The sequence below is a fragment of the Protopterus annectens genome, chromosome 1.part0 (genome assembly GCF_019279795.1).
Source record: "Protopterus annectens isolate FY-2018-M chromosome 1.part0, PAN1.0, whole genome shotgun sequence".
Lineage (NCBI taxonomy): Eukaryota > Metazoa > Chordata > Ceratodontiformes > Protopteridae > Protopterus > Protopterus annectens.
Window position 1 is genome coordinate 737,252,206 of NC_056725.1, and position 13,924 is coordinate 737,266,129.

Sequence of the window (13,924 nt, forward strand, 5' to 3'; positions counted from 1 at the left end):
CTAGTTTGCAGTCGTCTGCGAACTTGCATATATTGATATAACTTGATATATTGTATGTGTTTATACAGAAGTTATGAACACATTCAAAGCCCTTTTGCAGGGGAGCAACCCCCCCCGTATCTGCATCTTCACTGTTTGCATATATACCGACTCTGACATCTGTGCACCCTGAAGAAGGGGGAATTCTCCTAGATACAGCAATTTCTAACACAATACACATTTCCTCAATCACACTTAATTTCATTTTGTTTCAGGACTTGCAGTATCTGGTCTTGAATGTACAATGGGAACCCAGGTTAATGTCAATCCAGAAGACCAATAAGACTGTACAAAATGCCATTGTTTTGCAAACCCTATAGTAGTTGAGCCCACCTAAAGGTTGAGAAATAGTACAGGCTTTATTTATTGTATGTAACACTGCACCTGAGATGAAATAGGAAAATAACTTTCTTGGGTGGCGTAAGCCATGGAACCTTGCTGGCTAGGCTTACGTAGGCCCTTGGGGCGATAGCCCAGTACCTACCTATGAACCTATAAATCCTACTATGGTTCAGTATCACACATATCAAGTTTTTACCTACAATTTACATGTGATGTGCTCTTATTTATGTGTAATGTACTGAAAACTGATCCATTCATCAAATGCAGGCAAGGCATTTGAACATGGATAATAACTGATAAATAATTATATTTTACTGCAAAACTATATTTATCTGGAATTTTTATAATGTTGAGTATAATTTTTGTTAAAAAAATAATAATAATGATATTAACAATGAAAGAAAATCTTTGAAAGCTAATGGGAAACAAAGACAGCCACATAATGTTTCACTTCCTGAAAAAAGCATTTTCAAAAGTCTAGAAATGCCCTCTGGATGTTACAGTTTCATATTTTTATAAGAATATTCTTTTCCCCAGCAGTTTTCATGAAACATAAATTAATTTGTTGCCTACAGCAAGTACTTGCTAAATTTATTCTAATAATAAACTGGGAGTGCAAGCCCAGTCCTGTGAGGAATATATATATATAGGAATTTAAACATGCATAACATAGAAGACAAGAGGGAAAAACGTATGACATAACAAAAGCACCTCTCTGGATGGTAAAAAAAGAGCCATTTTTAAACCAGTAAAGACTCTGGTCTTAGTATGACAGTGTGGGACCTAAAGGCATTCCGGTGAGCTACATCATTGCAGAGCAGCATGGTACAGGCATTCAGCTGAAGTGGTCTGACTGAAACTGATGCATGATTTATGTGCACTTATGATACAGAGCAGGGAATGTAACACAGCAGAAAAGGCTGTTATTTGAAACTTAAGTAGATCTCTGTCAAGAACTTATTTATGTACTAAGGCTAGCCTACCTGAATCCATCAATTAGTTTTACATTTGCCTTAGTCAAGACAAAGAGCACACCTCATCCAACACAGGCACATGCTTTTACCACCACATACACTAATTTGTTGTACACAAAGAACAAATATTAAAGTTTTTCAGTTACAATAAGAATGAGCAGTAGTCATTGTTTACATAGCTTGTCCAGTTTCTTCATGTAAAAGGACAGAAAATCAATGGGAGATTTGTGGGAAGATTTACAGAGAGTGCCAAGCAGAAGAAAGTTACCCTGCAATGAACTGCCCTGGCTGCACTTATTCCTAAATTTGAGATGAAGAAGAAAGCTGCCAGAATAGCCGACACAAGTCAATAATCAGGTGATTTGATGTATAATCTAAACTTGCAAGGTGGCTTACTGTGGTCAGTCCAGGCTCTGTTTGATGTCTCTCCTAACAACCTGACATAGCAATGATATCAGGCTGTGCACAAAGCTTGGGGAACACTGTAAAGCCTGCTAACATACTTTGAAGTACTGCATCCGAAAGAAAGGAGTCCCATCTAACTTCTGTAGCTGCACAGAACAGCTACTTTTAGCATTTAGCACTGTGATCAGTGTACACTGGAAACTGTAAGGGTGCACTGGCAGCTGTGATATGCAAAGCTGAACCACATGGCAGCACATGCTAATGCTTTGCATTGCCAAATGTATTTCTGGGTTGTGCACTGGTCCACTGCCTGGTAGTAGCCATAAACTGCATGCTATCAGTACTTATGCTTAGGACCTGGTCTTATTTTAAATCAGAGATGGCCTTTTTTTATTAAGATAAGGCATAAGTATCCCTTTTTAGATAAGAATAACTCTTAAAAAAAAAGGCTGACACGGATATATCTATCAGATACCTCCATAGCAATTGTTTTTGGTGAGGAAGAAACTATAGAAAAATTGGCAAACTGCAAATCACTGCTTAAAATAAAGGGAAGGGAAAATGTGAAGGCCACAGTCCAAGAAAGAACAGAATATTAACAGAGATTTGCCGCTTTGAATGACAGAACAGCCATGTGTTTTGTTGCCTTGAATTCAGGCTGAAGGATATTCAAACAAATGTTGTGGCAACAACATGACAGTGAGGGTGCTGTGAGCACAGAAACACCAGCAGTGAGATGGACATTGTTGTTTTGGTCAGTACCATATGGTGCTGGAAGAATTCTCTTTCTAGGTATTTATGCAAGCTTCAGCGTATTAGGACAGTTTGTGCTGTATGCTGCAGTATCAAGGATAAGGCACATTTAGTACCTAAAAGTCATTATTTAAGAAATAATAATTCCACAGCACAGGACAAGTGCACGTCATAAACTTTACACAACCGCTGACTGTCAGCTGTCTGTCATGTACTTAGCAAATATTCACCTGTGTTTTCAGGTGTTCTTCCAGTTATTTGTTGGGAAATGGGTTCATCATTCTGTGTTTGTTCTTCCCTTCTGTGGTGCATCCTGTAATGCACACTTTGGTATTGTATTGATCCGGAGTAAATTATGCTCACAGATGTAAACACACTTAGACACCTGCCATAATAACTTTGTTTTTGGTAATTAGTAATGAATTCTGAGCTGTGCTTGATGAGAAATAAGCAATGTATAGCTATGCGTACTTCACTGATAGCATACTCTGACTTTGTAGTTCTCATTCAATTTTTTAAAACTGCTGTACCTCACTCATTAGATCAAATGTGTATCTGACTGGCTTTGTGGGGTATTAAATGTGGACAGGAGGATTAAATAACCCAGCCAGGAAAAAATAATCTTCAAGGTGATCCTATGGTGCAGAGGGGATAAAGTCCTTACTTTGCCCTAAATGATGTGTTCAATTAACAGCACAGGCACTGGAGGGGCTGCAGGGGGGATGTTGAGACAGAGAGCCCAATGTTGGCCCACCCATCCTGAGGGAGAGGGAGGCAGTGTAGGCTCACTGAAATGAAACAGTGGTTTGAGGCTGCTGAGCTCTGTCCTGCACAAGAAGTGTGCTGCTTACTCAGGAGGTTGTGTATGCTCAGAAACACTAATGCACCTTCTGAGGACAGCAGTTGTGCAGCTTGGAAGGCTGCCATAGGGTAGGCAGGAATTATGGCAATATGACTCTGCATCAACATATTCAATCTGTTCACTGGCCCCAGATGTGGCTCAGGTTGAGCTCAGAACTTGCTAAGGTGGACCTGATAGACCCAATAAATGAGAACAGGAACTGACTGCAGTTGATGGTCAACTGTGGGGAGGAAAAAATAATTATCTCCAAGGGCAGACCCACTGACATGGGGGAGGGGGGATAATCCACCAATACTGCTCTCCACCTGGATTGGATAGTGGCCTAGAAGTGATATGGGCTACAAGGGAGGAAGGGAAATAATACCAGGTCTGCCACATTAGCAGTTCTGCTGCTGACCAGACAATCTGCCACAACAGCTACTTTTAGTAAAGTAAAGGAGCAGTTGAGGTGGTTCTGCTAGCTTGACCATAGATAGATTTATCAGTGCTACTACTCAGGGATGCCATTAAGGGGGGGCAGCCAGAAACTTTGTCCTGTCCCAGAACTGAGGGGCAGGCCTCATATCACTGCATTTTTTCCTTCAAATTTCACTCAAGCATTGAAGTATCAGTTAACTCAAAAAACTGTAAATAGAGTGCAATAGAGTTCTTCTGAGTGATTGCAGCTCCCATATGACTATGTTATATGATCTATAAGGCTTTGTACATTTACTCTGTCAGAGTGAGTTTGTCATGCAGACATTAACCTAGTTTCCCCACCAGTATACTTGCTTCCTTTCTGGTATTTTCTTGTTCAGTAAACATGTAGTAAAAATGTTTACAAAACACAAAATGCTACCAACCCTGATGAGGGTTGGCGCCTGTGTGATAACCTCTGTTAACTTGTAGTGAGCACTCCTGCATTGTTTTTAGTAGCTGATCTGCTTCATAGTTAATGTAGAAAGAGTGTTTTGTAGGTTTCTTGTCTTTTTGTTTTTTTTTTGCTGTATTGTGCTTTACTGTACACACTGACCTGCTTTTGTAGAAGATCTGGATGTCTTGTAAGTGTTTTCTGTGTACAATAAGAGATACTTGCAGGATGTGACTAGTTACTGCTGTATAGACTGAATCAGAGACCTGCGATTATTGATTTCATTAATTACAAGGGGCTTGAAATTTTTGTGATTGTGTTGTTTGATACATATGCTGTTTAGCAACCAGAACTAGCCACTGCTTATGTCAAGTAGCCATCAGTTACAATATTAATCTTTTTTTATAGCAAACAATTTAGGATTCATAATACTTTCCACTGCAAGGCAGGGAGATCGGAATCACTGTTCTATCCTGTGAATGAGAGTAATTTTTCTTAATAAAAGGCCAGTGGATCTAACCTGTTCCATGAATGCAGAACTCCTATGGTGAAGTTAGCATTTTGCTCTCTCTTACTGAAAGAGGAAATTATATTGTAATTTTCTCAGTTGCTTGCACATAACATAAAACCGGTATTTCCTTCAAGTTACATATTTTATTTCACTTTTAGCATGTTAATCATCCTTGTAAATTGTGGAATGCAGCTCTTCTTCTTTCGGCTGCTCCCGTTAGGGGTCGCCACAGCGGATCATCTGTTTCCATTTCTTCCTGTCCTCCGCATCTTGCTCTGCCGCACCAACCACCTGCATGTCCTCTCTCACAACATCCATAAACCTTATCTTAGGCCTTCCTCTTTTCCTGTTACCTGGTAGCTTCATCCTTAGCATCTTTTTCCCAATATACTCTGCATCCCTCCTCAGCACATGTCCATACCAACTTAATCTTGCCTGTCTGGCTTTGTCTCCATACCTTCCAACCTGGGCTGACCCTTTAATATACTTATTCCTAATCCTGTCCACCCTCATCACACCCAGTGCAAATCTTAACATCTTTAACTCTGCCACTTCCAGCTCTGACTCCTTCCTTTTTGTCAGTGCCACTGTCTCCAACCCATATAACATAGCTGGTTTCACTACCCTCTTGTAGACCTTCCCTTTCACTCTTAATGGTACTCGTCTGTCACAAATCACTCCTGACACCCTTCTCCACCCACTCCATCCTGCCTGTACTATCTACTGCAGTTATATAGGCAAAGTATAGTACAGTAGACTTGTATTATGTTACCATGAAATAAGAATGCATGTGGCCACACATTAGAGACCGACTGTGTTTCAATTGTTTGATTGGACGTATTTAATTTGTTTGATGGGGTTACTGAGAACAGTAAAAGCTGCTTGGTATTATGTTTCTTCCTGTCCACCTGTACCCATGGTCACTACTCGGTAAGTGGTTCACACACCATCATTGAGTAGTAAGAGTGGCAGATAAAAAGCATCTTTCTGACTTCAGTCGCACCTACTGAATTCATATTGCTTCATTGCCTCCTGATTTTGTTTTCATAAAGATTGCATTTAGCACTCCTAGAAGTACTTTGCTGTCCTGTCATTAATTGGTACTGGGAATCATAACTATATAATGCTAAGAATGTCACATTCTGATAGAAGTGTTTGCATCTTTGGAGAGACTTCCTTTTGTGGTATGGTTGGAAGAGAACTATTCTCTCACCCCTCAAAACAGACTTGCACTTTTCATACTCTGTATTCATTTCCTAACCACTGTAACACAATGCAACAGGTTTATATGACTTGCATTTTTTTATGCAGAGAATCAGTTAGTGCCAAATATTTCTGCTTATATTTCAGGTTGGGCACATATTGTATTGTAAGTTTTAGTGTTTAAAACTTAATAACCTGATGTGGTAATGAAAGAGAAATCTATTGGATACATAATAGACTCTCACATTTCTCTGAAGAAATACCTGCTAAGTAAATACTTTTCACACGGCACATGTCATGAAGAATAATGTTGAAATACATCTGTAGCTTCAGTTTTGTGGATTCTATAAATAATTATACATAGTAGGTAGTACTTGGATTCTTATACCAGGGCTTTCATTCCTTAATTAATTTTCCATGCTACTTATTGTGCTGAGAGTCACGGTGGCAGTAAACACAGCAATGTACACCTGACTTCTCTAACCCCAGCAATGGTTGCTTTTTCATTCTGCGGTAAACCCAGATGCTCTTAAGATGAGCAATAGAATCTCGTCACCTTATCCTGGGTCTGCCTCAGGTTTCACTTCCCTCTCGGCTATGATGGTACACAGGAGGGGTCACATCTTCACTCATTTGCAGGCAAACTTGTAATGTCAAGGTCTAGGCAGGCAGGAAATGAAATAGAAAACAAACCACGTTACTTTTAGCTTAATGGTTTGTCAAGTGTACTTTAAATAAATGTGAATTTCTTTCTTTCTTTTCTGTTTTCCTTTCCTTTTTTTTACAAGATATGTTTATTCTATATTCACTTATCTTTTCTTAATCAGTTCTCATGCCTGGTTCTTCTCTATATGCTGCTGATGGTTAGTGTATCACATTTGTAACAGCTTATCTAAGATTGTTGTCCTTTGTTATACATAATCACTCACCCAGTCTCAGCAGATACAGTTTTTCCCATATTAACATCTCTGTTTCCATTCACTGTACTCCCCATCTGTGGGATGTTCTTCAATAATTCCCATCCCATAGTATTAGTCTATATACATTCATTTACATAATGAAGCAATCACTGAGCTTTGTGTACTTTCATATGATGCATTCCTTTTCCACAAAGGCCTTCTAAATTATCTACTTATATCCAACTTTTTAACTATGTACAACAAGACAAACTCTCTCTCTATGCATATATATATATATATATATATATATATATATATATATATATGTATATATATATATATATATATATATATATATATATATATATATATATATATATATATATGTATATATTGTCAGTCCCGGACACTACCATATGTAACTTTTAACATATACTGTCATGCATCTCTATTAAGCATGTCTTGGCAGTCCTGTTACATGGTATTGCCTACTTATTTCAAAGGTCCTCAGTTTTCCTTCTTCCCTTTCTGTGTTTTGCATTCCAATATTTATTTTATTCTAATCTTTTCCTTTTTAAGGGGAGCTGCTTCTTGCTAGCATTATTGGTGTATTTCTGCCCCATTAGGTGATATTTTATCACCCTGTTCTTTCCTTTCTTCCTCACTCATAAATAAATGTGAGTTTCAAGGGAATTGCAGTTTTGCTGTTGCTCATATTGAATCTGTTTATGGGGTAGGGGCTTTTTTACTTTATTTGCTGAATGACCTCTAGCATTTTTGCTTTAAAGATTCAAATAATCATTTTAAATTAAACCCAAATTTCTGTATCACTGTAAATATAAAGAACAAAAGACTATGTACACTGAAAAATGAGAGTGTTGCTTTGTGGAAACTGGGGGAAAGAGACCGCTAAGTGAAAGGATATTGGTATGGTTGCAGTGGGCCTGGTCCATTACCCTGTCTAAGGCTCCAACGGACCATGATCTACCCTGTAAGACTCATTCTCCTCAACTAATTAAAGCAGCCAGGCATTGGAGTTAGCTAGATGACTTCTCATGAATATCAGAAGGGTTGGATCACCACAAATCTAAAATGAAGGGTAGCACAGACAATAAATGATAGCAGAGTACAGAGAAAATTATTTTACTAAGGGGGGGGGGGTAAATCATCGAAATACAACTGTACTTGGATACACACACAGTGATAATGAGAATGCTTTGACTTAGTGATTACTTCTTATTTACTAAGGTAAAGCTTGAACACCTTAATTTGATTTAATAGCTTCATAGATTAGTACTAGGCTAATTGCCCTTGCGAGCCATTTTAAGCCTAGTCAGTTATCCCTTGTGAGGCTCAAACCTTGCACCTTGTGTTTATAAGGCAAATACATTAACGATTAAGCCACCCTCCCAACCCTACTAATTAGTAACTTTAATAAGAACTTAAAACTTGAGTGGAAATAACAGCAGTAGTGAAACCATTGTTATGTCTCACTAGCTGACAAACTTTAAATCTGACCCTGCAGACATAGCTGGTATAATTCATGGTGGAGGGACAATCATATATACTTCACGTATGATTATTTATCTTCACAAAGTACATATCTGTCTATCTGTCTGCCTGTCTGTCTATCAGTTTATCTAAAGAAATGTTGTAGGTGAATTTGTAATCTTCCAAATTACCTGTTGGCATGTATGTTGTTCATGAGACTGGTTGTGTGAGTGTGTGGCTGTGTGTGTGTGTGTGTGTGTGTGTGTGTGTGTGTGTGTGTGTGTGTGTGTGTGTGTGTGTGTGTGTGTGTGTGTGTGTGTGTGTGTGTGTGTGTGTGTGTGTGTGTGTGTGTGTGTGTCCTCCCTGTCTAAGATTAATCCACTTTGAAGGCTGAAAATGCTGACTAAACTAGACAGCCTACTGTGAACAAAGTTACCACATAAGGTTGACTGAGCGGTATCTACTGCAGCCTTTGTACTTCTGAGGTCACACCTTTTCTCTTAGTTGGTACAACATCAGAGGTAGCATATTTACAGATCAGGAGTGTAGGGAGAGAGACCAGTCATTGTTAGGGTACAGGCAGAGCTTCTTAGTAAAAATGCTTTAAACGCTGTTAAAAAATATTTAGTTTTTAGTGGTTACATGAATCAGGACTGTGTAGTTGGTAGGCTGGGCTTCCAGGAGTTATTGTTTGAGAGATAAGAGTAGGCCCAAGAAGATTAATTTAACTGGTTTGAACCTACTGAATGCTGGGATAGGCTTTGACTCTATCATGAACATGAAATGGGTTAAGCAGGAAACTATAGAGTAAATGAAAATATTCACTAGAGACCTAAAACAGATTTTAGAGCAAGTCATCAAATCTCTCTAGAGAGTTAAATGCATGCATGTATTACAGTCTGTAAAACTGTTTGTAATATATCAATGAAGTTATGTTTTTCACATAATTGTATTGTAAATTAAGAAGAATATTATGCAGACTGTGTGTAGAAAAACATACTCACTTTGCTTCTGTATTTTTGTCTATAAGACACTGTTCAAAAGATTGATTTAATTGTCAGCTCCATGTGTAATAAACAGACAACATATTCAGTCTCAGTGGTCCTTTCAGTTCTAGACATGAAGTTAATCCCTGATACATAGCATGGTGAGTCTGAATACAGTTTGTTGCAATGGTTTGGCTGCCTCATGGGTAAGAGAAAGGTATACTTTGTACAAAGTTTTATCAGTACTATCTGACAATTGCTTGGAGGTGTAGGAAGTCTTATTTTACAATTAGGTGAGTTGAAGCACGGGGTCCCCTTTTGCATTAATGGTTTTAGAAATTATAACCAAGTAGTTTACAATAAGAAATAACATAAGGACTCACTTAAAAGGCAGCACACACTTTTTTTGTAGATTGAAAATAATGCTGTATCTTCTAGCTTATGAAGACTACAGAAGGGCAGCAGGTACTACAAAACATGAACATGCTGGATGCCATTTGAATGAGAAGGCCAGTTATGCTGTGCAGCGTTGACAGTGATCTACAGATTCATAGGTAAGTACTAGGCTATCTGCCTGAGGGCATCTATAAGCCTAGCCAGAATGTGATGGCTTTCACCGCCCCCTTAGATTAGTTCCCTGTATCTCTGTCCAGCAGAGCCATTAGTTCCCTGTGCCTCTGTCCAGCAGAGCCACTGCAGTGATCCCTGGGGTAAATTTTCTGTTTCCCATCCACTCGTTAAGGTTTCTCTTGAAGAGTGTTAGTGAGGAGCTCTGCCTAATGTAGATTAGAATCCTGTTCCAAAGCATGGGAAGTCTCTGGGACAGGAATATATCCCTCCAGCACGTCCTGTTTATCGTTGTGGTGAAGTTTAGCTCCCTAGAGCGTGTGGCTCTCAGGGATTTGTTTTTTTTTTAGGTGGAGCATGTCCATCAATTCTAGGTTGGACATGGCCTTGTATGTCAGGCAGAGATCACCTGAGTAAGCGGTATGCAACCGAGTACAGCTTTAGTTTCTTTAGTCGGGCTGCATAGGGCATGTGTTTGAGGCCAGTAATCCTCTTGGTGAGGTACTTCTGCGGTCTTTCCAGCTGTTGCAGGTGTCTTGTAAGGTACATCCCAAATGGGGCATTGTACTCAATGATGGGTCTAATGAGTGATGAGTAGAGGGGCACAATAACCTCTTTTTGTTGTAGATGCAAACCCTTTTGTGATTAGGTGGGCCACATAGAAGGATTTTCTAACCACCTTGGCAATATGATTATCAAAAGAAAGATTACTATCTACTTGGGTCCCCAGATCCCTTATTACATTTTCTGTATTTAGGGGACTACCACCTATGTGGTAGTTTGCAGATACTTTGTTTTTTTCCAAAGGGGATGACTATGCTTTTTGGCATTTAGCTTGAGGCCATGATTTTGACACCAGGTATCCATCTCAGTGAGACCCTTCTGGAGGATGTCTGTATCAGCCAGAGAGTAAGTTGCGGCCCTCAGTTTGTAGTCATCTACGAACTTGGTCAGCCATAGCCCTCCTGTGCTTGCCTGTACCTCTGAGAAATATATACCGAACAGTAGGGGTCCCAGGACTGAGCCCTGGGGGATGCCACTTATAACCAGTTTAGAGTCAGACCTAGAGCCTGCAACTCTCACTGTGTGGGTTCTATCCGTGTGCCAATTGGCAACCCATCTCGTGATGTAGGGGTTTATGTTTAGGCTGGTGAGCTTGTCTATAATACCAGAATGCGTAATGGTGTTGAAAGCCTTTGCAAGATCTAGGTAGGCTGTGTGGACCTCCTTTCCCTCGTCTAAAGCATTGGTAACTGTCTCAAAGAAGTCCACCAGATTGTCGCTCTCAGCAGCCTATTAAGGACTAGATAGGAAAATGTGTTTAAAGTGGTGGACTATTACTTTGGGAAAATTCTGAATTTTCTAGATAAAGGCAAAATTCAGTTTGCTTTGTGGTTTTTTTCGATTCTTTGTGAGTGAATTGGTAGGGATATGTTGTAGTATACTGACCAAGGTTAAAAAAAAAATCCTCATTTCCAGCATACCCTTAAGAGTTGGTGATCATCTGGAACATTCCACGCTGCTCTGGCCTCTTTTCTGTGAAATTACCATGTGGTGTTTGAAAACATTTAGAAATCTGCAGATTGTTCCAAAATGACCACTGTTCTGAAGAGCAGAGCCATGAGAGTCAACCATGAGGGAAAAATACTGGAGGAGGCATGACTTGTTTTCTTTGTACAATTTACAAGACTAAAGAAAACACATAAAGATGTAATGACACTCAGTAAAAAATATTGCATATGTGTATTGAAGAGAGATAGTTATTAGAACTACAAGACCTGGGCATGCTCATTCTCCAATGCGAAACTGGGATGCATACAGCCCAGTTCACAGGGAAGTTGAAAATACACAGCAAGGGAAGAATTTTGAGGTGAAGAGTAGCCTACTTGTAATTACTGTTGCTCATGTGGCACACTGGGTTGAAGGGTAGCTTGCTACTCTCTAAAACTAGTGTACCACGTGCACAAACATTGCATAGTTCATGCAGTTAAGATGGGGGAAGGGCGAGCATGAAGGTATACTGTGGCATCTTTTGTAGCTGACAGTGATATACACTTATAGTCAATCAGAAACACTAAGTGTATATGAAGCAGTGCAGAAACTGTCCTAAAAATGGTGTTGCCTAGCAGCTGTAGATCACATGAAATAAAAATGGATGAATGAAGTGAAAGATTAAAAATCAATACATTTGTTTTTATCTTTGTGTTCAAATCAGCAAAAAGCAGAAAGTTTAGAAATAACATGCTGAACACTAACATATGCTGTTTTTCTTGTTGCAGGTTTTGTCTCTCTATAATCAAAATAACCCTGGTGCATCTGCTTCTCCATGCTGTGTACCCCATGTTCTGGAACCCCTCACTATCCTTTACTACGTTGGCCGGCAGCCCAAAGTAGAACAGCTTTCCAACATGATTGTCCAGTCCTGCAAATGCAGTTGAGGAGCAAAGAGCTAAAGTAAAAAGACAGCTTTCTCCGGCTGAGGGTTGACATGAGGAAGTAAAACAGAAATGGACAGACTGAAAAACAAAAAAGTCTCTGGACTGAAGGTATATAACTCATTAGATGAGTTTGCAGGAATTTTCCATTTTTTCATGGAAATATGTTATGAACTTTCATTTTTTTAAAGAAAAAATTATTTAATTCATACATAATTTGTGCCTTTGGACTGGGAAATGCACTCTTATTTAAAAACTGGATATCATTGCTTTAATTTATGACTACATAAGTGGAATAATGTTTTTCCTCAAATGAAAGTCTAGTAGAAGGTTCACTGTTTTCTGCCTGCAGCTCTCAGGAAATAATTGATCTCTTGGTATCTGGGAAAATGCAGAGCATAAGTACTTTTCAGCATTATTTTCTGAAGCAAGGAACGACTTTGTTTAAAGAAGAGTGAAAACTTTCTTGTTGTATTTCAGAAACTGTAGCTGTGCAGTTGGTGGTTAGTGGTAGCTTGGTTTGTCTCCTGATGCTGTAATTCTGTTACCATATTTATTTAATACGTATCATCTCAGAAGTGGCCATGGTTCTCTTAGAAGATACATATTTCCGAAGATATTGTAGTGCCTTTTAAAGGTGCAGATGATGAAACATGAGGCAACACCTGGCTTCTTTCTGCAACTCCATCTTAGGGAGGTTCCAAGGTTGTTATGCATCCCACATTAATCTGCAGCCTGAGCCCTGAAAACCTTCAGATCTTGCATAAAGGCCTGCTGCTACTCGTTAGAACAACAGACAGTGCACTAATGTACAGGTCAACTAAGGCTGCAAGCTGGAACAGGAGAGCCTTTGAACTATTGTCAGCTATTTGTATTTTTTTTAATTCTTGTTATAGGAGCATCATGTTTTTATGTTTATTGTATTACTTAATATAAAACATTGAAGAAAAAGGTAATGTGTCTGCCGCTCTTTGTCCATTTGAGCACTGAAGAAAGGAAAATTGTACAGAATGTTTATAAAATGTGCTTAGCTTTGGACTTCAATCACCTCTTATGTAGGAGCTAGAGTTTTGAACTATGTTAAACAATAGCTCAGTTTTATATTTTTTGTCTTGTGTGGTGTAACCACTTTATACCAACTTTCTCATTTTGAGAATGTTATTTAGAGTACTTGATTATAACTTCATACAAAAACTTACACCACACAGCTGTATGATATAACAGTCTTACTCTGGAGCCCAAACGATTCTTGTTGAACCTGGACATCTAAAGCCTAACAAAATGATTTCTTAGAATAAAAAGACAGGATAACGTGATGCCAACAAGTGATATTGTGACTGAAGTACATGACAACAATGCTAGTGATTTTCTTTTGAGCTGAAAGGTTGTAAGTTCTATCCCTGTAGCAGACACTTGGGGTACTCAGACAAACATTTGCCTGCAAATACCAGTAACTATATAGAACTGGATGCTGAAGAGGATGTCATTTTGTAAGTCTGTTTCTTTCATGAGACATTTAACCAGTGTCCCCTCTGCCTACTCTAAATAAAGTTAATATAGATAGTACACATCTCATGGCATTACCTAAAGCACAGCAGTGAAACATC

At 38.9% G+C, this 13,924-nt stretch overlaps 1 protein-coding gene across 1 annotated transcript in view; it reads left to right on the forward strand.

The window, feature by feature from the left end:
* TGFB1 (transforming growth factor beta 1) overlaps nt 1–13,633 on the forward strand; it is a 210,032-nt gene extending 196,399 nt beyond the window's left edge. The window contains exon 7 of the mRNA XM_044062705.1: nt 12,162–13,633. Coding sequence (XP_043918640.1) covers nt 12,162–12,320 — 159 coding nt within the window. The 3' untranslated portion in view covers nt 12,321–13,633. The remainder of the gene's footprint in view (nt 1–12,161) is intronic.
* The last annotated feature ends 291 nt before the right edge of the window (nt 13,634–13,924 follow it).